Raw genomic sequence first — 25478 nt, forward strand, 5'->3', positions numbered from 1 at the left:
GCGGTCAGGGTGGTCGGTGCTGCAGCGGCCCCGCCTTCCTGCGGAGCGGAGCGGAGCGGAATGGAGAAGCGAGGTCGTGGCACCAAGCCATCCCCCAGCCCGGTCCCTCCTGCGCAGCCGTCGCCGGGCCCCCGGAGGGATCGGAGACCGAGCATGTTCGAGAAGGAGGCAGTGAGTGCCGCCCGCCCCGCCGGTCCTCCTCGTGCCGGGAGCGCCCTGGCCCGCGCGCCCGACCTGCCCGGGCGGTTCCCACCTCTGAGTTAGCCGCTTTGCACAGAAGCGCGCCGTCGCCGGCCCAGATGAGCATATGTGTACCGTAGGTACATGGGGAAAAGCTGGTAGGAGAGACGTTTGGAGTGCTTAAGAATTAGCAGCCTCAGAATGGAAGGTTTACGCAGGGAATGAAATTGGATATTTTCTGCTAGCTTGATATTAATGGGAGCGTTCGTCAACTTTCATTAGTGGTAAAATACAGTATTTCCATATGAATGGACTTTGAAAATCATTAATATAGTTAGTTTATTGAGACTTGGAGGGGGAAAAAAATGCTCAAGGATACAAGACGTTAATGATAGAACTACAACCAGAACCTGTGTCCTGGAACTCCTGTAGTGGTTTCTCATCACACCTACATCATAGAACCCATCATCAGTAGGATTAATATGTAAATACAAGGCAGAACACAAAAGTTCAAGATCATTCCCAAGTTAAAAACAAAAAAGTGAGAACTCACACACACAAACTCCCCCCAAAAATGCTAAGCCAGCATTGCAATTTCTAATGTCTGCTTGGTGGCTACCTTTTGCAAAGGAAGGAACAAATTAATAGAAGAAAAGTAAGTAGGCCACATTCACACAGAAGTAAGACAAAGCAGAACAAAGCTGGGAATCTAATTGTGTTGCATTTAAAACTAGATGTTCCCAAACTCTGCCTATTGAAAACTTCCTATACTGCAGACAAGAGTGACTGCTGTAAACTTATTGCCTACTAAAATTGAAATTTGAATGAGTCTCGATTCAAGATGAGAAGACACGGAGCTATACTTGTATATAGGCTAACCTCAGAATGAGGAGGACATGTACCAAAGCAGCGTATGTTGTAGTGGCACCCCCTCCTCCACCAGTGCATCTTAATTAAGCTTCTCTAGAGACCCTCATCACAATTGTTCTTATTAACAAAATATCAGCAAAGATCTCTGCAAAAGGGCTCCTATTTCCTCTTGCCCTGCTTGGTCTTGCAAAAAACTAAATTTAACTGTGGACTTGATGGCTGTTACTCTGCTTTTGTGGTATAACCTGTTAAAATCTCTGACTGTTCCAAGAACTGGGATGAAAAGCAGTTTCTGAGAACTCAAAGAAAAAAATATATATACTTTTATGTAGACTTCTGCAAAAATGTAAACCTCCCAGCCGCCCCCCGCAAAAAAAGAAACTGGGTATAAAGTCCAAAGAATTGCTAGACTTGGGATCTAGAGGAGAATTTCATGCATGAGCCACACTCAGGATCGGCTAGCTGCAGTCAATAAACCTGCTTTCTGAAAATTCCTTGGGTGTTCAGTGTCTTCTGTCCTATATCAATATGTTATAAATATGATGAAACATAATCTTTAAAATCTAGTTTTCTAGAGGTAAGAGATTTGCATAGGCCAGTAACAAATCATTCTACAAATGTTCACTAAGTATACATAAGGACACTGACTTGTAGTCATTTTTAACTTTCAAGTAGTAGATGATTTCCATATTTCTGAATATAGGAAAACTTAGGGATCAGTTTAACCAGTATGAATAGCTCTTCAGCTGTCCTGCATTCATGTCTTTTCTCTAGCGGTAGCACCTCAGTTTTTCTTCAGAGAACTAACTCATCCCCCATCGGAGAAAGTTTCAGTGGAATTGGCAGCCCCTTTCTTTACCTTGGAGTGAGGATGAAGCCCAGATTAGTTCAGTTAGATGTATTCTTTGGAATGATACAGAAAAAAAATGATTGAGGTTGATCCAGATTGCAAATGCAAGCTGAAGAGCCCCCATGTGTCTTTCTGAGTCTAGTGCTAATCTTCTAGTCTACCAACTACTCCTGTATAATACATTTTTGCTTTACAAGAATCAATTTCTACTGCTTGTAAAGATCTAAAAATTTAGATTGAAAAATTGATAGGTCTTGTATATATGCATTTGAAAACCTTAAACATTAGCAAATAGCATTGAGATGAACATTAATGACATTTAATGAGCAAGCTCATTTTATTCTGGGACTGTTAAGTAAGTTTGATGTAAGGAGATGCTGCATCAGTAAGTGAAGTAGTTAAACTCGTCTTGGATTAGTAGATACCAAAAGGTGGATCATATTTCTAATTGAGTCTTTTTTTTTTTTTTTTTGTACCAGGGATTGAACTTGGGTACTCAACCACTGAGTGCCCTATTTTGTACTTTGTTTAGAGACAGGGTCCCACTGAGTTGCTGATCACCTCACTGTTGCTGAGTTGGCTTTGAACTCATTATCCTCCTGCCTCAGCTTCTTGAGCCACTAGGACTACAGGCATGCACTATTGTGCCTGGCTACATAATTGAGTCTTAAAAAATGAGTACAAAGACTGTTTCTTAAAAGAGTAAAATACTTTTAATAAAAGCTTACTAAACCAGGTGGCCAATCCTATACAGAAAGAAGAAATGACAGAGATGTAATTTTCAGAATAGTCTCAAAGGGTTAGTTTGAGAAAGTGCTTGTGCACCAAACCCATGAGAATCATTGCAATTGGGAGCTACTGTTAATAATACAATGGAGTTATATCCCTTCAGTATATTGTAGTGAAAAGGAAGGTGGCACTTTATATTAAAGAAGCACTCTCAATAAACTTAACAAAATGACCCTTTTTAATAGATTTGGGGAGCAAACAATGCCTCTTATACAATTAAAAGAGGCATAGAAGAGGTGATCAAAATAACATTTGATGAACTTCTACTTGTAGCCAACTTAAAGTAACTCCTACCAGAAACTACTTGAAATGGTGCAGGAAATATATGGAGCATTTGGCTAGATGTCAGGTACTACAGGACAGAAATTTTGGAGAGAGGTAATGTGAGCCCCAATATTGCCTCCACCTTACTGCCTGATGAGTTTCCAGGCTACCTTAAATAGCATCAGACCTCAGAGGATCAGAAAGAAAAGGTGCATGAACAGCTTGAGAGCTGCTGACGGTTTCCTTGAGTCTTCAGCTTAGTCTTTCAATTCACTTGGTAAGAAAACCACCTGAGATCAGAAAAAGCATCACTCAAAAGGAACAGAAGTGAATACATTGACCCACACAAAATAGTTGTGCTCCCACCGATAAGAGCACTGAAGGTCCTAGGACTTTTCATGTCTTGGCATGTGGTCAGTGTAGTGTGAAGTATATCACCTCATTAGTGGGGAAAATGGCGAGCAAATGTCCAGATTTCCCTGGTCTGCCCTGGTGGAAAGCAAGACTGAAGAGGACCAAATCCTTCCCAAATCCCTACATCTTAGGAGAAAGGTAAACAACGTTTGTGGTAATACAAAGATAGCAAGGTGAAATATAGAGTCTGGTGTTCAAATAAATGTTGGTAGACTTACAAAGAAACAAGAAAAAAAATCCCAAAATGAGAAGAAACAAAAAAATAGGCCCAGGAATCACACAAAGATAGGATACAAGGATACTAAAGTTGTTTTAATAACAAGTTCCTGTATTCGTTTTAATCAAATTGAATCATTATATCAAAGCAGTTACGACAATTACATTCCATGTAACCAAGAATGTAGACAAAGATCAAGCGTGTCAAATCCAAATGAGACTTCTATAGTTGACAATGCAAAAATACAGTGTCAGAGATGATATGCACTTAATGGAATTAAAAGAAAGAATTAGTGAATTTAGAAAGAAAATATTAGGAGATGGCAGTGAGCTATACTCTAAATTCAAGTGGCCTCATATTCTTGTAATTTAAGTTTTCAAATGAAGAGAAGAAGGGACAGATAAAAATATATTTGAAAAAAATGAGATCTCCAAATATGAAAACAGTAAGCCCATAAATTTAAGAGTCTCAATTCCAAGCACAAGAAACATGAAAATCATGTCAAGATATACTTGAACTAATGATTTAAAAGTGTAAAGACAACTAGGAAAAACACATGTACAGAACATCAAAACAACAGCAGACTTATTAGAACAATGCAGTTGAACATTATCTTCACTCAAAGAAAATACATAAACCTAGAATTCTATACCCATCTAAAATGTTTTGAAAACAAAGAATTCTCATTTGCAGTTCTTGATATAAGGAACGCAAAGGCATTACTCCATTCTAACAAGTAGTAAAAAGCTGAACAAACTGAAAAAATATTTTTAGATATGTTAGAGAAGTGAGGTTGTAGGACACCTTTGCTGCATCTTGAATTGGCGATGGACAAGTGATAGAATCACCGCACACCAGAACCGAGCCTGCAGAAACCAGGTTCAGGGTGTGGAAACCGGAGATGTAATTGGTGAATTGCTAGGAGTTAGGTGTTTTTCATTTTCAAAGTTAAAAATTCTAGAGGGACTCGGACATAATGTGGCCCTCTTGCTTTTTGGGGGATTTATCTTCAGAAGTTGAACCATAAATATCGCAGAGTACTCCCTCATGCTTCTGGCAGAGGAACAAGCAAAGCATGAATAGGTAACATTTTTAAATCCATCAGAATATTCTGTTCTTAACAAGAGTTGCCCTCAGGAGGAACTAGTTAATTTTCAGAGTAACTCACTGAGTAAAAGGAATTCTAGCCCGTACTAGCCATTCTGTTTCATTTAAGGGAACGTGGGGGGCACGGTGAAATTCATAGTCCAGATGCAAAGGCTCACTAAAAACCTGATCTAATCATAGGACTATGTAATGCTTCCTTTCCTCCTGTCCATTACCATCAAATTACTGGAGGCCCATTGACAATAGTTCTTTTTACCCAATCATGTATGGCTATAAAGAAAAAATTAAAAGGCATACCAAAAGATTAAAAAAAAAAAAAAAGCCCAGCATCAGAAACAGATAAACAGATGGGGATTATCAGGAAATTTCAAACTGATTAATGTGTTGAGGAACATACTTCACAAAATAGCATAACACATGAACAATGGAAAAAAATCCTAAGGACCTCCCCCCCCACCCCCGCAAATGCTAGAGCTCAAAACTTCTAAGAGAAATGGAGATTATCTTATTACTTATTACTTAACAATCTGGACACAGCTAAGGAAAAACCTCTGAACTTGAGGATATGTCAATAGAAACCTCCAAACCTGAAAAGAGACTAAAAAGAATATTCAAGGACTGTGATGGAGCTACAAACTGTGTAAGTTAACCATAACAGAAATACCACAAGAAGAATAAAGAAAGGAACAGATGGAAGTATTTGAGAAATGATAACTGAGAATAATAGTTGATACCAAAACACAGATCCAGGAAGATTAGGAAATACAGAGCAGGAAAAATGCCAAAAATGAACGAACAAACAAAAAAAAACTAAAACATGTAATTTTCAAACTAGAAAAATTAAACCAGAGGGAGAAAATAATACTCGGTGAAGATATAATTATATCCACCTCTCAGAAACAATGCAAGAAAGAATAAAGTGGAGGGGAAAATATTCAAAGAAGAAATCCATCAACCTAGAATTCTATATCCTGCAAAATTCTCCATAAATATAAACAATAAATAAGGACTTTCTCAGACAAATAATAATGGAATTCATTGCTAGAAACCTGCCTTGCAAGAAATGTTCAAAAAAGTTCTTTATAGAGAAGGAAAATAAAATAGGTCAGAAGTTTGGATGTACATGAGGAAAAGAATATCAAAGATGGAATAAGAAAAGGTCAAATAAGGGGCTATGGTTGTGGCTCGGTGATAGAGCACTTGCCTAGCATGTGTGAGGCACTGGGTTCAATTCTCAGCACCACATATAAATAAATAATAAAGATCCATTGATAACCAAAAAAATATTAAAAACAAGAAAAGCTCAAATAAAAACCTTTATTTTTATATTCTATGTTTTTAATTTTTTTTGAAGTTGTAGATGGACAGAATGCCTTTATTTTATTTGTTTATTTTTATATGGTGCTGAGGATTGAACCCGGTGCCTCACGCATGCTAGGCAAGAGCTTTACCACTGAGCCCCAGCCCCAGCCCTATTTTTCTATTCTTAATCTAACTGATTTGTTCAAAATAATAGCAATGGTGTTTCTAATTATACTTAATAGATACATAATGGATATATTACGTATATATATCAGCTTATGTGTGCTCATATATAAATGAGATGAATGAGACCAGTGATAAAAGGGGTGGGAGGGAGGAATTAGAATTATTTTGTTATTGTAATTATACTTCTAATATATTTAGTATTAGTTGAAAATGGGTTTGGGTTTGTTGTGTGTTTTCTAGAGTAACCAGAGAGAAGGAGGAGGAGGAAGGAATATAACTGATATGCTAAGAAAGCTGAGAAAATGGAATTATATGAAATTCTCAAAACCATAATATAAAGAAAAAGAACGGAAAACAAAAATAGGAACAAAGAAAAAAGGGCGACAAACAGAAAAGAGCCACAACATATTAGATACAAATCCAGCTGGGTCCGTAACCACTTTGGATATCAGTGGCTGAATACAGCAATCTAAAGAGAGCAATTGCTAGTGGATTAAAAAGAGCATTCGGCTGGGCCTGGTGACCACAGCAGTAATCCCAGAGGCTGAGACAGGAGGATCGCAAATTCGAAGCCAGCGCTAAGCAACTCGGTGAGACCCTGTCTCTAAAAAAACCACAAAATAAGGCTGGGGATATGGCTCAGGGGGCAAGTACCCCTGAGTTCAATTCCGGATACCCTCCCCCAAAAAAGAGCATTCAACTGTGTTGTCTGCAATAACCATAAAAATGTATAGATTAAAAGTAAATAAAAGAGAGATCAAGAGGGAGGCAGAAGGGGAGAACATGGGGAAGTACTGGGGGGAGAGTCTACCAAGTTATGCTGTTCATGTATGAATGTATGACAGTGAATCCTGCCTTTATGTATAATTATAATGAAATTAAAATTATGAAAGGGAGATCAGGACAGTAACAAGTGAATGGGGAAGCAAAATGGAAGGTAATGGGAAATTAGATTGGCCAAATTTGTTATGTGCATGTACAGATATGATATAATGAATGCCACAATTACTTATAATGTAACAATTTTAAAAAGAAAAATGAATAGACTATCAAAGTGAACTGGGAGCAGCTATATTAATTTCAGACAAAGGAAACTGGAAAGCAAGACAAATTATCAGGAATAAAGTTGGGCATTACATAATGCTAAGGGAGACAGTTCTCCAATAAGAACATAGCAATTTTTAATAGGTATGTAATTTATAACACAACATCAAAATACATGACACAAGGGGCTGGGATTGTAGCTTAATGGTTGAGCACTTGCCTTGCATGTGTGAGGCACTGGATTCGATCCTCAGTACCACATAAAAAAATAAATAAAACAAAGATATTGTGTCCATCTACAACCAAAATTTTTTTCTTAAAATACATGACACAAAGGGAGAAGGGAGAAATGCATAAATTTACTATTATAGTTGAGACTTCAACACACCTCTATTAAAAATGAACAGATTCGGGCTGGGGATGTGGCTCAAGTGGTAGCGCGCTCGCCTGGCGTGCGTGAGGCTCTGGGTTCGATTCTCAGCACTACATAAAAAATAAAATAATAAAAGATAAAATAATAAAAAATAAAATAATAAAAGATATTGTGTCCACCTAAAACTAAAAAATAATTTTAAAAAAAATGAACAGATTCATTTTGCAGAAAATATAAGGACATATTTGAACGCAAGAACACCATCAACAATGGTCATCCACTAATTTTTTCTTCAATAACCATAAAATACTCATTCTTTTCAAGCTTGGAGGAAACTTTCACTAAGATACACCATAAAACATAGCTTCACAAATTCAAAAAGTAGAGATCACAATGACTGCTCTCATACCACATGGAATCAAACTGGAAATCAGTAATAGAAAGTTAACTGAATTTTAAAAATATATGGAGATCAAACAGTACACTTATAAAATGCACATTTTATAAATTACCCAAAGAAGTAATTTCAAGAAATTTCCTAAAACAACATACCTGTAATTGTAACAACTCAAGAGATTGAAGCAGGAGTATTTCAAGTTCAAGGCCAGCCTGGGCCACTTAGCCAGATACTGTTTCAATAAAAGGGGGGGGGGGGGGGCCCAGGATGTTGCTCATTGGTAGTATCCCCTGGAATCAATCCCAATTACCAGAAAAAGAAAAAGCCCATGATGTCAGAATGCAGCAAAAGCAGTTCTTAGAAGAAAACTTTGGAATTCTGAATTGAATGCGAATATTACAGAAGAAGAAAAATCTAATGAAACTAAGTTTTCGTCTTAAACTATGAAACAGAGCTAATTAAATTCAAAGTAAGCAGAAGAACTGAATGAAATTGAAAACAGGAACTCAATAGATTTTTTTTTAAAAGTGTTTCATTGAAAATATCACTAACAGCAGTAAGCCTCTAAGCATGCTACCATGAAGAGAGGGTACAGGTCTAATATAAATACAAGAAATACTTGATGATAGATCTCGTGAACATGAAAAAGATGATGAAAGAATATTGTGAACAATTCAGTATCCACGTATTTGATAACATGGATGAAATGGAGCAATTCCTTGAAAGACACAATCTTCCAGATCTCACACAAAAAATAAATAGAAAATATCAATAGGCCTATAAAAATATGTTTAATTGAATAAAAAATTGAATCAGTAAACTTCCAAAACACAAACCACCAGACCTAGATTGGTTAATTGATAAATCCTACCAAGTTGTCAAGGAAGGAATTATTTGAATTCTCTACAATCCTTTTCAGAGGATAGAAGCAGAAGGAGTGCTTTTTCATTTATCCTGTGAATTCAGCATTACCCTGATTCCAAAGTCAGACAAAGACCCTATAAGTAAAGAAAGCTATAGACCAGTATCTCATATGAATATTGATGAAAAAAATCTCAAAAATATTAGCATTCTGGGGCTGGGGTTGTGGCTCAGTGGTAAAGCACTTGCCTTGCAAGTGTGAGGCACTGGGTTAGATCCTCAGCACCACATAAAAATATGAAATAAAGGTATTGTGTCCAGCTACAACTAAACATTTAAAAAAATTAGCATTCTGCATTATGTTCAAAGGATTATATGCCATGACCAAGTGGGATTAGCTCCTGAAATGGAAGGATTTTTCAACATATGAAAATCTGCCAATAATACATCACATAAATCAACTAAAGAAATATACCATGAATATCTCAATTGATGAAGAAAAGGCATGGGACAAAATGCAACTTCTTCTCATTATACAAACACTGGAGAAATCAGGAAGGGAAAGAACCGAAAGTATTATCAAAACCGTGTATATGAAAAGCCACACCAAACATCTTACTCAGTGGTAAAATGTTTGAAGTGGTAAGAGGCTGGAAGTCTGTTCTCTAATATCAAGAGCAAGGAAAGGATATCTATTTTTCTATTTTTATTTAACATAGAACTGAAAGGTTTAGTGAAGCAGTTAGGTAAGAAAAAATGGATGTTACAAAATGAAGGTCACCATTTTAATAGGCTAGAGCATTCATCTGGAGCATACTAGGCTCTAAGTAGACATCTCCTTCATGCATGTGGGTGTCAGAAAATGAAAATTGTGCCTGAAATCATGGACTTATGCCAAGTCAATTCAGTTTTGTTATATTTTCAATCTGAGGCTATGAATGTGTTTTCTAAATAATTGTATTATTCAGAGACAAATAAAAGTAGAATACGTTTGGTGCAATGACGGATAATGTTTTCATAATGTTGGGGCAAGGATTATGAAAGGTCTTCCTTATGCCCCTGTGCCCCAGCTATTCAGTCACCCTCTCTGGAGGCCACTTTTGTTTCCAGTTCTTTCGTACCTTTTGTGGTATATTTGTGTATGTACGCAAAAAGACAAGTTGTTATAGTTTGGGTGTGAGGTGTCCCTCAAAAGCTCATGTGTGGGACGATGCAAGAAGGTTCAGAGGAGAAATGATTGGGTTATAAGAGCCTTAACCCAATCAGTGAGTTAATCCCCTGATGGGATTACTGAGTGGAGACTGAAGGTGGTGTGGCTGGACGAGGAGGTCTTTGAGGGCGTGGTTTTGGGGTATCTCTCTCTCCCTCTCTCCCTCTCTCCCTCTCTCCCTCCCTCCCCTTGCTGATCATCATGTGAGCTGCTTCCCTCTTCCACACTCTTCTGTCATGAACCTCGAGGAGTGCAGCTTGCTGCCTATGGATTGAGACCTCTCAAACTGTGAGACCTCAAATAAGCTTCTCCTCCTGCATGGAGCAGGTTCCAGGGGAACCTGACCCTGTTCCATCTCTGGTCAGTTCCTCTAGTCAGAGCAGGGGAAAAGCTGACTAAAACACAAGGATTCATTTTTTCTGCTTACACCAAGTTGATAGCTAAGAGTAAATCTAGGATTTAGTGACTGCGTTTTCATAAAAGTTTTTTGTAACAGATTTTTGAGTGTTAGTCAGGTTTTCATTTTTGTGACCAGAATACGTGAAAAGAACAATTTATAGGAAGAGAAGTTTACTTTGGCTCATGGTTTCCAAGGTTCAGTACACCATAAACCGACTTCGGCTCTGGGCCCAAGATAAGGCAGAACATGGTGACAGAAGGACATGGCAGAGATGCTCCACTGAGGGCAGTCAGAAAGTAGAGAGAGGAGAGGTGAAGGCACAGGGACAATATATGAATCCCAAGAGCTTCCCCCAGTGACCTATTTCCTCCAGCCACACCCTACCTGCCTACAGTTATCCCCCCAAGTTATCATCAGTCCATCAAATCAGATTAAATTATTCAGATTAAATAATTAATTATCATCAAATGAATTAATCCACCGATGAGTTTACAACTCTCATAATCTAATCACAAACTCTCAGGGGATTCTTCATATCCACACCATAATATTCCACCCTATCCTCCCAAAGCCCATGCCCATCACATAATGCAAAACACATTTCGTCCATTTCCAAGAGCCCCATAGTCTAAATAGTTCCAGCATTGCCCAAAAGTCCAAGTCCAAAGTCTCCTGAGACTCAAGGTATATTCTTGACTGTGAATTCATGTAAAACTCAAAAGCAAGTTACATAGATCCACTCCATGCTGTCACAGAGTAAACATTCTCATTTCAAAATGAAGGAACAGGGACAGGAAGAATGGGACCAAGTCAGTACTGAAACCCAGATACCATGTCTGGCATCTAGGGCACATGGTGGTATATGTCCCATCTAAAGGATTTGGGCAGCCCCACCCCTTTGGTCCTGCCAGGTGCGGCCCACACGGTGTCTCTCTTAGACAGGCTCTGTCTGTGGCCAGTGTCATTCCTCAATAGTCATTCCATGTTATGGGCGTCTCTTGATCCCAGTAGAAGCCACTGTACCTTCCGTTTTCTTTCTGCATCTTCACACATCACCCTCTCAGGGGCTGCCTGCAGGGAACCTGACCCTGTTCCACGCTCTACGACCCTGCACTCCTGCAGAACCAGCACCATATGATGATACCAACATCTACTGCCAACTCAAGCAGTAGCCTTGCCCTCTTGGACCATGACAGCTGTGGCTTCTAAGTGCCTGAGTGGCTAAGCTGTTCTCCCGGGAAAACAGCTTCTTAGGCACCCCTATGTGAGCAGGGTGCCCCCAGGCTCTCTTCTCAAAGAAGTCTTCATTTTCATGTTCTTGAGCCTACCATTGGTGTGGTCTTGCCAATTCCTGAGATATTCCCAAGACACCTTCTCTGTTGTCTCTGTGCGAAGTACTTGTCTCTAGTGGTGGTCATCTCATCAGCCACCACAACTTCTGTGGCTCCAGTTTTATATGCTCTTTTCTGGCCAAATTGCAATTTTAAAAAATCTCTCTCCTCTGCTTTCTGCTCCAAATTCTTAGAGTAACTGGGATAATAAGCCAGAGCGATACCTATGCCAGTGCCCGAATGATATGCTGCCTTGAAATTCCCCTCCAGATTGGTCAGTCCGTCACCTTTAAACTCAGCCTCACAGGAAGTCTCAGGACAAAAATGTACACCAGTTGGCCAGAATGTGACAGGAATGGCCTCAGTTTTCAATACTTCCTGAGCCTCTCAAATGTCAAGAACACAGTCTTCACTGTCTGCATTGTCTCTCAGCATTCTGCTTTTCTGAGTCCCACCAGAATCACTCGTTAAGCTCTGCTTAGAAAATTCTAGGGCTTCTCCTGCCTGCATCTCCAAACTTTTCCAACCTCCTCCTGAAAACTGGTTCCAAAGGCTTCGAAACACATGCAACAACCTCATTGCTCAGTACCAGTTTCCATGTGAGGTAGCTTTGTGTTGTCATGACCAAGATATCTGACAAGAATGACCTAGAGAAGGCGAAGTTTGCTTTGTCTCACAGTTTCAGAGGTTCATCCCATGGTTGACCAACTCCATAGCTTTGGTCCCAGGCTGAGGCAGAATACCATGGTGGGAGGGCAAAGCAGAGGAAAGTGTTCAGTTCAGGGAAGCCAGGAAGCAGAAAGTGACTCACCAGGGACAAAATATGAACCCCAAAGGCACAAGCCCAGTGGCGCACATCCCCCAGCCACACCCTACTGCCTACAGCTCTCACCAGTACAGCAGTCCTTTCAAATTATTGACCCATCAGATCGATTCTCCACTAACTAGGATATAGGTCTCCTGGTCATTTTACTTCTGAGCATTTATGAATTGTCTCAGACGAACGTTTCTGAGGGATTCCCTCATATCCAAACCATACCAAGCTCTGTGTCATGCCTATCCCACTGTATCAGGGTTATTCAATCTGAAATTGCACTTGACAATTTAAAAATTAATTTATCTCTTCCTCCCATCTCTCCCCACTTCAGTATGCCCAGATCTTAAGAGAAAGACTAAGAGATTCTTTTCATGATGTTCAATATGTGGAACCGCCGTTTGATGACTCTATCGCTGATATAGGTAAAGAATGGAAGAGTGCCCTGGCAAAATTAAAGTTTGCTAATTCATATAGAATGGAGCCACTGAAGAAGTTCCAAGCTCATTCAGTAGAAACCAAAGTCCAGCAAATATTAATGGTAGGTTGGGGGTAGGTATAGTTTAGTCAAAGAACACTTGCCCGGTGTGCCCTTGGTTCAATCCCCAGCACCACAAAATAATCAAATAAGGATAAGTTGATAGATATATACAATAGTAGTATTTTATTAGGATTTTCCAGAAAAACTCTGTGTGTGTGTGTGTGTGTGTGTGAATTTATTATGGGAATTAGCTCATGGAGCTACAGAGGTCCAAAGGTCCCAACTCTGCTGAGTGTAAGCTGGAGAACCAGGGAACCTGGTGGCGTACTTCAGTTTGAATCCAATGGCCTGAGAGCCAGAGGAGCTGATGGCCCGACTCCCAGTCCCAGTCCAAGAACCTGGAGCAGCAGTGTCCAGCTCAGGCAGAGAGAAGTCAGCCTTCCTCCCTCCCTCACCTTGTTCAGCCCTAAACAGAGGACGACACTCACTCACATTGGTGAGGGTCATCTTATTTATTCAGTCAATTAATACATGAGTTTGCAATCTCTGGAAGCTTCCTTACAGACACAACCAGACATAACTTAACAGCGTTGGAGCTTAGCCCAGTCGAGTGGACACCTAAAACACAAGTCTACTTGTCAAGTGAGCATCCGTACAAATCTCCTTAAAACAAAGCCTATCCAGAGATGATCACAGTGTCAAAACTACCTAATGTGAAACAAAGAACCTGTATACAACTGAACATCCAATGATTTCTTCCCCAGGATAGGAGAAAGGTTCTTGAGTGGGGTTCACACTTTTCTTATCCTGTAACTTAAATACTGTGATGTAAAATCAGCAATAATTTCATACTAATGAGAGTCAGTGTATTCCATGTTACATGACAAGGGAATGTGACAGGAAAGAAAATAAATACACTTCTTGTTAATGTCTGTCCACACACATTCAGGAAGGGGGAAGTGCTCATGGCAGTTAGGGGCTTAGCTCTGTAACTGGTGCGTGGTGATAGCTGGTGTTCATAGCTACCTTCTGCCTCCACTTGTTACCCCTGCCTTCAGCAGGCCCCTCAGCTGGCCCTGGTTCTTCACCTGGCAGAGTTACCCAAGCCTTCATTCCTGAGGAATCTGGGCCATGTTCAGTTCTGTGTGAATTGTGCTGTTAGAGTTCTCCATGGACCTGATCACAGGACACCAGTTCGACTACCACACACTGAAGTGTCTCCTGTATTCCAGACATATTCCCCTTTCCTCTGTTGTAGAGGGGCCGTTCCCTCTGCAGTTTAGGATCAATCACCCCAGTCGATACCGTAGCTCCTCCATCTTTGCCTGTTCACCCAGAGGCATGAAGAGCCCAAAGTGTTCAAGCAGCATACCTTCCAGTTCATAGCTTCCAATCTAACGGAATCATGCTTATGTCTCCTGGTGAAAGCATTTGTTCTTCTGGAACTGAGACCTTTAGACTAGTGAAACATGAGGTTGTGCATACAGGAATCTGAAATTTTGCTAGTGGCTCATTGGCTTGCGGTTTATGATGGGCAGATTGCATGGCAATGTGGTGGCCCACGATCAAGTATTCATTCTCTCCAAAAGGCCCAGTAGCAAACCAAGGAGATTAGTTAGCTGCAGATGATGGCAAGGGCTTGTTCCAAATTCCTAAAGGCCTCCGGGGCCTACACTGGACCTGCTGGATTATATGGGCCAAGTGGCCAAACATCTTGCAAAAGCCTGGACCTAGTGCAGAGCCATTTTTGGTCTGGACCCCACTACAAATTGGTGGCTTTGTGTGTCACTTGGTAAATGGACTAGACTACATCAATGTTTTATAGCAGCTCAATTTACAATAGCTAAGCTTCCGAACCAGCCTAGGTGTGCTTCAACCGATGAATGGATAGAGAAAATGTGATACATATACGCAATGAAATATTACTCAGTCATAAAGAAGAATGAAAGTATGGCATTTTCTGCTAAATATGGAACTGGAGATTATCAATCTAAGTGAAATAAGCCAATCCCCCAAAAGTCAAAAGCTGAATGTTCTCTCTGGTATGTGGATGCTAACACAAAATAAGGGGGGGGGGGATAGAAGTTCATGGATTAGACAAAGGGGAATGAAAGGAAGGGAGGGGGATGAGAATAGGAAGGACAATAGAATGGATCAGACATGGCTTTCCTGTGTCCATGTTTGAATACACGACCAGTGAAACTCCACCTCATGTTCAACCACAAGAATGGGATGCTAATTAGAATAAGTTCTACTCCATGTATATACAGAATGTCAAAATGCACTCTACAAAAAAAAAAAAACCCAATAACCCTACCCCAAAAATGAAATGCAGGTTGGCCTAAAACAAGATTCTTCGATTTTGTGGCTTAATATTATTACTAATACCAATAGTGTTTACACTAGTTTGAGTATCTAAAAGCTACCTATTTCAGGTGAAAAGGACTCCTCTCACTATCTTTCCTAAAAAAGGAATAAACTAATCTTTTTTTTTTTTTTGGTTTTAGAAAGTTTGCTTGGAGGCTATTATGGTTTAGATATGAGGTGTCCCCCAAAAGCTCACATGTAAGACTGTGCAAGAATGTTCAGAGGTGAAATGATTAGGTTATGAGGTCTGTAACCTAATATGTATATCTATATACATATGTATATAACCTAATATAGTATATCTATAACCTAATAACCCTGATAGGGGTTCCGTGAATGGCAACTGAAGGCAGGTAAGGTGTGGTTGCAGGAAGTAGGCCACTGGGGCGTGCCTGTGGGGTTTATGTTTTGTCCCTGATGGGAGGAACTCTTTCTTTGTTTTCTGGCTGTAGAGAAAGGGGAAGCTCCTTTCTTTCTTTCTTTCTTTTTAAATTTTTTTGTTTGTTTTAATTAGTTATACGTGACAGTAGAATGCACTTAGATACTTTGATATATCATACATAGATGGGATATAATTTCTCATTTTTCTGATTATACATATTGTGGAATCACATTGGTCATACAGTCACATACATACCTAAAGTAATGATGTCTGTTTCATTCTACTATCTTTCTTATCCCCACATCCCTTGCCTTCCCCTCCTTTCACTTCCCTCTACCTAATCTAGGGTAACGCTATTCTTTTTTTTTTTTTTTGCATTACTATTCTTAGTACACATATATACCACAATTTTTGTATCTCTATTTGTATATAAAGTATGTTGACACCCAATTAAGTCTTCATACATGTACTTTGTATAATGATGTCCATCACATTCCACCATCCTTGCTAGTCCCCTGCCCCCTCCCTTTCCCTCCCACCCCTCTGCCCTATCTAAAATTCATCTATTCCTCCCATGCTCTCCCTCCCTACCCCACTATGGGTCAGCCTCCTTATATCAGAGAAAACATTCGATATTTGTTTTTTGGGGATTGGCTAACTTCACTTAGCATTATGTTCTCTAACGTCATCCATTTACCTGCAAATGCCATGATTTTATTCTCTTTTATTGCTGAGTAAAATTCCATTGTGTATATATGCCTCATTTTTTTAATGCATTCATCCACTGAAGGGCATCTAAGTTGGCTCCACAGTTTAGCTATTGTGAATTGTGCTGCTATAAACATTGATGTGGCTGTGTCCCTGTAGTGTGCTGTTTTTAAGTCCTTTGGGTATAGACTGAGGAGAGGGATAGCTGGGTCAAATGGTGGTTCCATTCCCAGTTTTCCAAGGAACCTCCATACTGCTTTCCAAATTGGCTGCACCAATTTGCAGTCCCACCAGCAGTATATGAGTGTGCCTTTCCCCCACATCCTCACCAATACTTATTGTTGTTTATATTCAACAGCTGCCATTCTGACTGGAGTGAGATGATGCGTCAGAGTGTTTTTGATTTGCATTTCTCTGATTGCTAGAGATGATGAGCATTTTTTCATATGTCCATTTCAGCTGTCCATTTCCCAACGGGTTACGCCCATCTCCTGAGTGACCATGAGAATCTTCCTAACAAAGTGAAGATAAAGGTCATGTGCCTTTGGCAATCTATTAAGGATTGTTCCAAAAGCTAAACCTAAAATCTCCCTGGCTTCGTGTGGAGAGAAGATCCTCCTGTGTTTTTCACAGATGGCTCCCCGCACTGACATATCCAAAAAGTGTGTCCCAGAGTAGATGGCCCTTGAGAGGAGGTCCTCGAGCCACCATTGGCTCTAGTTCCTTGTGTTGTTCTGTTGGTGCAGCTCTTCTGCACACTCCTCCACGACCGACGTACCCTGCCAGGAGCCCTCCCTGTTGAGTTCTCCATTTCTGTGCCAGGCTTCTTGGTTGTTGTGAGGACATGGAGGTCCATGCCAGGGCACTCACACAGATCACCCACTGGGCATTGTCAGTGGGTCTTGCTGAGGATGGAAGCCAGGGCGTCACACATGCCAGGCAAGTGCTCCACCACTGAGCCGCAGCCCCGCCGTCCTACTTGTTTTTGAAGCAGTCAGTAACTACCAGTGTCTTTGGGCAATGTGACTTGAATTCATTCTTAAAAGCTCCTGGAAAGCCATCAGCTGAAAGGAATGCCTGTGCAGACAGTTGATATTTTTTAATTTAATTTTTATTTACTTGGGTTTTTTTGCACTACTTGCTAGAAAAGCTCTCTACCTCAGCCCAACACTATTTCACCTCATAATCATCACAGATTTTATGCCTGTTTTTTTTCTTTTTCTTTTTTTTAAATATTTATTCTTCAATTGCAGTTAGACACAAAACCTTTATTTTATGTATTTTTATGTGGTGCTGAGAATTGAACCCAGGGCCTCGCACGTGCTAGGCGAGCGCTCTACCACTGAGCCACAACCCCAGCCCGCTCCCCCACCCCCGCCTTTTTTAAAATTGTGTTTGTAGTAGTACATGAGCAGAATGACTTCATTTATGTTTATTTTTATATTTTTAATGTGGTGCTAAGGGTGGAACCCAGGGCCTCGCACGTGCAAGGCCAGTGCTCTGCCACTGAGCTACTGCCCCAGCCACTCTTTTCTTTTTTTTTTTCTTGCAAAAAATTGGAGTGTGACCATCATTACAGGTCAGTCTTAAAAACAGCTATTACTTAAAAATTATATTACCAAAGTATCTTTAGTGCAAGGTAAGGATGCAAGGAACACTTGTGAATATGTGTTAAGTACAAACAGAGTCACATCTTTTCTTCTTGACAGTTTAGCAAACATTTTTCCAGTTTGGGGAAAAAATAGTAACACATTAGTTGTTGATTTGAGCATTATAATTGAAGTATTGCTTTTGAAAAAATGTACTGCAGTGTTGTGAAGTACGGACTTTCCCAGTTTACTGTCCTGTGCTTGGAGATTCTGTGCCCCTGTGGCGGTTGCCTTAGGACCCCTCACGTAAGACCCATGCACACACTGCAGCACTCTAAGGGGACCTTGCTGGCAGTGCACCGAAGGCAGATGTCCACCTGCCACTGTTGAACACTTGCTGCTCGGTGCACCTTCTCAGCAGCATTAGGAGCAGAATGGTGTCATGCCATGGTTAGGAAATAAAAGGCTATAGACCAATTTTTGGACTGAAAACAAAAACAGTGCAAGGATTATGTGGTGACGATGACCCTGCAGTGAAAAGTGGTATTTTTAAACTGGAGTTTTTATCATGGCCATGCCACATGACCAGTTCACTCATCCGGAGGGAAGTGCTTCACTTACTCCAGCATTCATATATACAGAGCAGATGAGTTTCAGAATTTGGATCCAAGAGTGGAATGAATTTTATATATTTGATAAAAACCGAAAAAACAGTGGGGACAGTTGTGAAAGTACCAACATGAAGCCAGCTCCAGTTTCCCTGTTAGATGACATGGTAAAGATGGGAACCTGTCTCTGATAGCCAAGTGCCTGACCAAGAGTCCTGGCCACTCTGTGCGTTCTGCAGGCTGCGGGACTGTGTGTCTGCAGCACCTGGATGCAGGGTCTTGTGCTTGCTGTCTCAGGCCCTGAGGACAGTTGGTTTTGAAGGCCGGTCTCGTGCTGTGAGTGAAGGGACAGGGTGAGGTAGCACACGGCCCCTGGCCCCTGCTTCCCTTAGCCTATGTTGGCTTGTTTTTGTGTTTGTTTTGTTTTGTTTTCTAGTGGGAATTGTGGGGATTTGTGCTTTCAGAATTTCAACATTTGGGATTTTATTCTTTCAGGATTGTGATTTTTGGGATTTTGCTCTTTGGGGAATTTAGACTTTTAGGGATTTTATTCTTTGGGACTCTGGTGCTAGGGATCCCATCTGCTTATCTGGTTCTGACCTGCAGTGTCCTCTGGAAGGGCCAGGTGGGAGCAGGTGGGAGCAGGTGGCAGTGAGAGGGCAATATTCTGTCTGCACTGTTGGTCGGGTGGACACGGCTTATGCATCACTTCCTATCTACCTTTGTTCTAGAATTGCCAGTCCCACCATATTTTTTGACTATATGATATTAGGAATAATGGCAACTTGTCTAGAATTTCTTCTTGCTTATGTAAATTAAGGTGGCTTAAGAAAGTTTGCCAGGCAATTGAAGCTATCATCTATAAAAGTACCTATGAAAATAATGCGTGAATTTAGATTAGATCTTGGTTTACATAAACTCAGGTCAGGGGAACAGCTCAGTGGTAGGAAGACAGAGAAGGCAGTCCTGTGGACTTGGGGACAGGGAAAGCTTACTCCATTACCTATTCACTTTATATGGAAGGTGTTTGAGGCTTGCATGGAGCTCTCTAGGCAAGCTCACAGATGGGTATGAGGAAGCATCTGACTAAGTACAGGTAGCATGCTTGGTCGGCTGGCTACGGGGCCACAGCCTGAGAGAGACTGACTGCAAAAGGAGAGAGACAGTGTTCCCAGTGTTCCAGCACTGGGGCCTCTAAGGTGTGTGCGTGGGGGCGGGGGGGGGGCGGGTTAACAGAAGGGAAATGTGGGGAATTTTGGATGCAGCTAGGATAATCCCTTGGGTTTAAGAAATCTATTTTCTAGTCAATCCCCAGAGTTCTTAAAATAAGGTGTTTAGGGTTTAATTGCCAATTCATGTGTTTACAGTTGCAGACAATTCTTGTGAGTATGTGAGTTGGATGTGGTGGCTCCCAAAGGCAGACATGCCTAACTTCACTGTTGCAGATAACAGAGGCCCTGGGGCACACCAGGGCCTGGTGCTCCATTGCAGACGTCACAGGGTGATGGTCGTCAGAGCTGAGCTGGCCACAATGTCCTTTCTCGTGGTTCTTGCCATCACACCAGAGGAATCTCAGACATGCTGCTCAGAGTTGCAGGCACAAGTGTTTTGTAGGGATAAGAGAAAGGGCAAGGGGACACTTGGAAGGGAGAGAATGGGTCTCCTCAGAGAGGAGAAGGATGGTGTACCCCTCCTGCCCTCCAGCTTTGTTGGGGGTCCCAGAGCAGTTTCCAGAGTTTCCCCCAGTCCACCTCCCGCTGACAATAGGACAATATCCGACTTCCAAGTCCCCACTGGGCATGGTAGATGTTCAGGACAACTCTAGGGCACTTTGGATCATGCTGACCAATTCTAGTAGGAAACTGTTCTTATAGATTTTACGGTTTGAGGGAATTATCCTTATCTCCCAAGTTCTGGGACTTGGTCTGTGTAAGGGTCACAATATTCGGCCCCCCATCACCCCCATTGTAACTTGTGTTCTTCTTGTCAACGTTTCAGACCTGTGTTTCTCCTGCAGATAACGCTTGTTTGCTCAGGAATGTAATGCAGCCTATTGACTCAGGCCAGGCAGTGCTGCAGGTAAACTGCTTTTTAAAGAAAGCATGTGGGGGTCAGCACAGGCGGCTGCTTCCTGCTCCCAGGGCTCAAGTCTATCTGTTACTATCACCAGCATCAAGGGGGTGGGGAACAGAAACAAACAACAACAACAACAAGAGAGTGAAAAAAGAAAAGAAAAAAGAAAAGGAAAGGAAACACTAGGGGAACAGCCTTGTCAAGTACCACTTTCTCTGCTTGTGTGTGGCCCCAGGACGCCAGTTTAGAGAAGCCACACCCTGACCGGACCAGCCTGGAGATCAAGGTCCCAGTCAGCACCTGGGGTGGGGCAAGTTTCTCCCCAGACCAGCATTGGGAGGCTGGAGCCACAGCCAGTCCCCAAGGGAAAACAGTGTCAAAACCCCAGTTCCAAACCCCGAAGACTTCTAGGAGAGAAGGAAAGAAAGGAGGGAGGAGGGAGACAAAGAGACACATTTATTTGGTTTCACATCCTGTGGAAGTGGCTGGTGGCAGTCCATGTGTCATGATCAGAGCCCAGGGAGTCACCTCCAGGTGTGGTTAGGTGGTCCAGTTCCGTCCACGAGGGACAGGATGAGTACTGCTGCAGCTCGCTTCCTCCAGGTCATGACCAACCTGTTAACCTTCCATGCCTTTGCACTTCCCCAGGTGTGAGAGGCCACAGGGGGTGGGGAGGAAGTGTAGGTTTTAGTTTGAGGAGACAGGGGAAGATGGAGTCACACAAGGCAGGCTCTGGTCTAAAAGCTAGATCTTAACAACATACGAATTACAAAAGGTGTCTTTTCTTCACCTATGAACTTCCAGAAACCTTTAAAAATTCCCCTTGAGTCTCCCTCATAACTGTTTGACAGAGTCTAGTAAACACCGACTTACAGCTTAAGTGTTGATAATGAAGAGCAATCGAATATGATTTAGAAGATCAAAATAATTTTTCAAAACTGTTATTGAAATAAATTGGTAAGTGTAACATTTATTTAATCTTATTTTGTCTCAAATATGTTTATTTTAACGTGTTATTTAGATGCATGTTTTATACTTTTTTATTCAAAAATATTTGTTTTGAAAATTAAAGTATTTTTCTTAATTTTTTAAAGGAACATCTTAAAGATGTCAAATATGATGATAAACTCTTCTCTCATTTGTCACTTGAATTGTCAGACCGAATACTATCAGCAGTCAAAGAATTTGGGTATCACCGTTATAAGTTCATTATAAAAGTATTATTTATTCAAAAGACCGGTCAAGCAATAAACGTAAGTACCCACAGACCCTGCACCTGCCTTTAGAACTGTGAGGTGTCCCCTCCCGAGGGTCTGGTGTTCACAGTGATGATCCCCAAACACTTCAGGGTCCTGAGGTGCCTCTTCAATGCAAGGATCCTTTTGTTAAATATGCTTTATTTTACTGTGAATTATGTGAAAAGTACTAACCTAGATGTAACATTTTCTATTGATGATTTATTAAATTGTAGAGTTACCCTGTGTCTCAATCATAGCAGCTTAATATCATTTAAGTTAATTAACCAGTAAATTTACTTGAGGTACTAATGTATGTTGGGTACTGAGGAAAATACAAAGAATTATAAGACATGGGCCAGGAGTTCCCAGGAGCTTTTCTCCAGTCAAGGAAATGAAGTGTTCCAGTTTAGAGTCTCAGGAAGCAGTGCCCTGGGTACAGCAAGCACTGCAGGAGCCTGGGCTCCCGGTCCAAGGTGGCCCTGGGGCTGCAGCACCGCAGGCTCAGGACAGATGCCAGCTGGAGCAAGGCTGTGCGTAGCATCACGATGATAGACCACTAGGCCTAGCAAGTCCGAGCCTCCGGGGAACTGGCTGTGAATGTGCAGGAGCTGGTGACAAAAGGGGTGAAAACCTGTGTTTCTGCACCATCTGCAGAGGCTTCATGGGGGGCGGAACTGCATTCTGAAGCACAAGAAGGATGTGGGCAGGTGAAGGCGCTGGCCACGCAGAGCCAGCAACAGAGGCAGTCCTGGCTCCCCAGGGAAGTTCTGCCACAGACAGCACCCAGCACACATGGTGGAGCAACAGGAAGGCCTAGATGGTGTGGAGTACCTAGGAGAGTCGTGGTGGGGTGAAGTGAGGGTACCAGAGGGCTGCTTGGGATTGCCTAGGGAAGGGAAGGTCCTCTGCTGTCCAGATGAGGAGGGGGACAAGCTGTGCCAGAGACCCCTGGGGACAGTCCAAGCTGAGGGCACTTGGAGCCGAGGCAGGATGCCCTTGGGCTGCTTCAGCTTGTGGAGAGCAGTGTGGTGAGGGGACAAGAAGCTCCCCGGGATGTAAGAGTCTGACACAATCGGCAACTGTTCACTGAACCATGGGGCAGCTCAGCCTGAACCAGCTGCAGGTCTCTGGTGACTCTACTGGGCCTGGAAGTCCCAGAGGCCTCCCCAGATGAGAGTGACCATCTTCAGGGGATGGAGCAGGTTTCCTATCTGGCTCTCCAGGAGGCTGAGAGCAGAGAGTGAGACCTCTGGGGGAGTCACACAAGGCCACATTTTGTTCACAGCAGATAACAAGGCCAACTCACACTCAAGGGGTGAAGAAACAGAGTCGACGAAGAATTTATGGCCATTTTAGATCCATTACCGAGAAGCAGGCGTGAGGCTTTGAAAACAGAGAGAAACTGGGATTCCAGGGGGTGCCTGCCTGATGGTATCAGTTGCCTGTTGCTGCTTCTCCAAGGCAGGGTCCTAACAGGCTTTGGATGAAATTCTTCTAAGAGTGGAAAGTAGGATTCCTTACCGTGGTCTGTACTACAGTGGAGTAGGCTACATACAGAGCTGCTGGGTCCCCACTTAGGGCTTCTGACCCTGCCCCAGGACACACTGCACCGCACTGCCAGCCTTCAGAGAGGAGAAAGGGACTGAGCAGCACCACTCTGGGTCTCTTCATGAGAGGGAGATACAGCCTTCTGAGTTGTAGGTGCACTATTAAAAAAAAAAAAAAACTAGTGTGGATTTTAAAATGACTTCTTAATATGCTCAAATTGGTCTTTTAAAAAAATTTCTCTCGCAGATTGCCAGCAGATGGATCTGGGATGTTGCTTGGGACAGCTGGGTAGAAGCGAAACACGAGACGGAGTCTTATGTGGCACTGGCCTTGGTATTTGCTCTTTATTGTGAATAGCTCCTTACATGTACAAAAAAACAGTATTCTCCAACTTTTCAAGAATAAATGAAATGTGTACATTTGTGATCCTCATAGTTCTGATCAGCTACATTCTTTCTTCAATTGAAGCTTAATTGTTTTCTTTTAATGACAAACATGCAAAAGCTAGACATTTACACTTGTGCTTACTGGTTATATTTATTAACATTATATTACCCCAAAGTAGCATAAGAGGTGGGTGTAGGTGCATAGGGAAATATTCATTTACTAGTTTTTTAAAAGAAATTAAGATGCAGTCTTGTAAAACGTCTAATGAAGTAGATATCAAGACACATTTTGGAAACTTGTAAGGGCAGCTTTGCTTTGATGATTTTTTAATATTTTGTATTTGTTCTTTTGAAAGGAAAACCAAGTTGGAAAGAAAGTGTTAATGCAATTAGTTTTTCACCAACTAATAGTTTCCCTCCCCAATCAGAATGCTTACAAACCTGTGGTGCTTTCATCCTTTGTCTGTTAAGCTATTTTTAGATACCAGAACTGAAAAACCTAACATAATTGAAGAAATAGAAACATTTTATTTCCCAAGCCATTCAATCAAGGATCCAGTTCTTTCCTCTTCCTGCTCATCTGTCTGACTTGGTGGGACGTTATCACCTTCCTGTGACACCACCAGGGATGGTTCACTCCTTGGCCTGGGCTGGAGGACAACTTGGGAGGACGGAACAGTGTGAGAAAGTGGTGCCCTGTACCGTGGGGACTCCTCCCGTGGGAAGCACAGAGCGTGCTGGAGGGAAGCAGGCTGAATGTCTGTGCTCATAAGCAGGATTCTGACAGTTACAATCTGAACTAAGAAAAGCCTGTTGGGCTCACTGCCACGAAGAAATGGTGGGAGAGGCTTTCTTTTGTTTTGCTGGATTAGTCCACTGATGAGGAGAGGCCCCGTTGTTGCCTAAAAGCCCTGCCTCTGCACTTTGCTTCATTGGGGATCATACTTTCAAGGTTTGGGGGGTTGTTCCAGATCCAATCATAGTAGCCCATCATTATAATCAATCCTGTAAAAACTCCCCACATTCCTTTGCTCCTCTTCTTTACCTGGGAGAACTGTTCCTGAATGAACCCCATTATCATTATCCAGGCAGCTAAAGTAGACTGAGAACACCCCAAAACCAGACTAGTCTCACTCTATACCAGCTTCAGTAGGCAAACCCCACATGGTACCCTATTGACAGTTCTTTCCTGCCCCTTCGCTCTGACTCTTTTTTTTCTTTAAATTGGAGATGGCCACAACCCCAGCCCCCCCCCCCCCAACTTTTTTTCCCCTCAAACCCTCTGTAGTCCTTTCTTTTATTCACTTTCAGCTAAGGTCTCACTTTGTATTTCATTAAGGAAAGTAAAATCCTTCACTTTTCCCGCCACCAGATCCATAGAGAGCCCTGCAGCTGGATGCTGTCTTCCCTGTGGGTGGGAGGAAGTGCACCCACACCTCTTTAGCATCTCCCCTCTCTGTGACATCAGGCTTTCCCCACCTGTGCTGGG

At 41.8% G+C, this 25478-nt stretch overlaps 1 protein-coding gene across 1 annotated transcript; it reads left to right on the top strand.

Annotated features, from left to right (window-relative positions):
- Positions 1 to 60: 60 nt before the first annotated feature.
- On the top strand, positions 61 to 24129 carry Dynlt2 (dynein light chain Tctex-type 2). The gene is made up of 4 exons (XM_046449319.2): positions 61 to 171; positions 12911 to 13150; positions 21912 to 22070; positions 23850 to 24129. Exons 1-4 carry the CDS (start codon positions 61 to 63, stop codon positions 23958 to 23960), a joined length of 621 nt encoding a protein of 206 aa, XP_046305275.1. The 3' UTR covers positions 23961 to 24129.
- Positions 24130 to 25478: the final 1349 nt, after the last annotated feature.

Source organism: Marmota monax, unplaced genomic scaffold (assembly GCF_021218885.2).
Source record: "Marmota monax isolate L192 unplaced genomic scaffold, Marmota_monax_Labrador192_F-V1.1 WCK01_AAM20220418_F8-fsc00083, whole genome shotgun sequence".
Taxonomy (NCBI): domain Eukaryota; kingdom Metazoa; phylum Chordata; class Mammalia; order Rodentia; family Sciuridae; genus Marmota; species Marmota monax.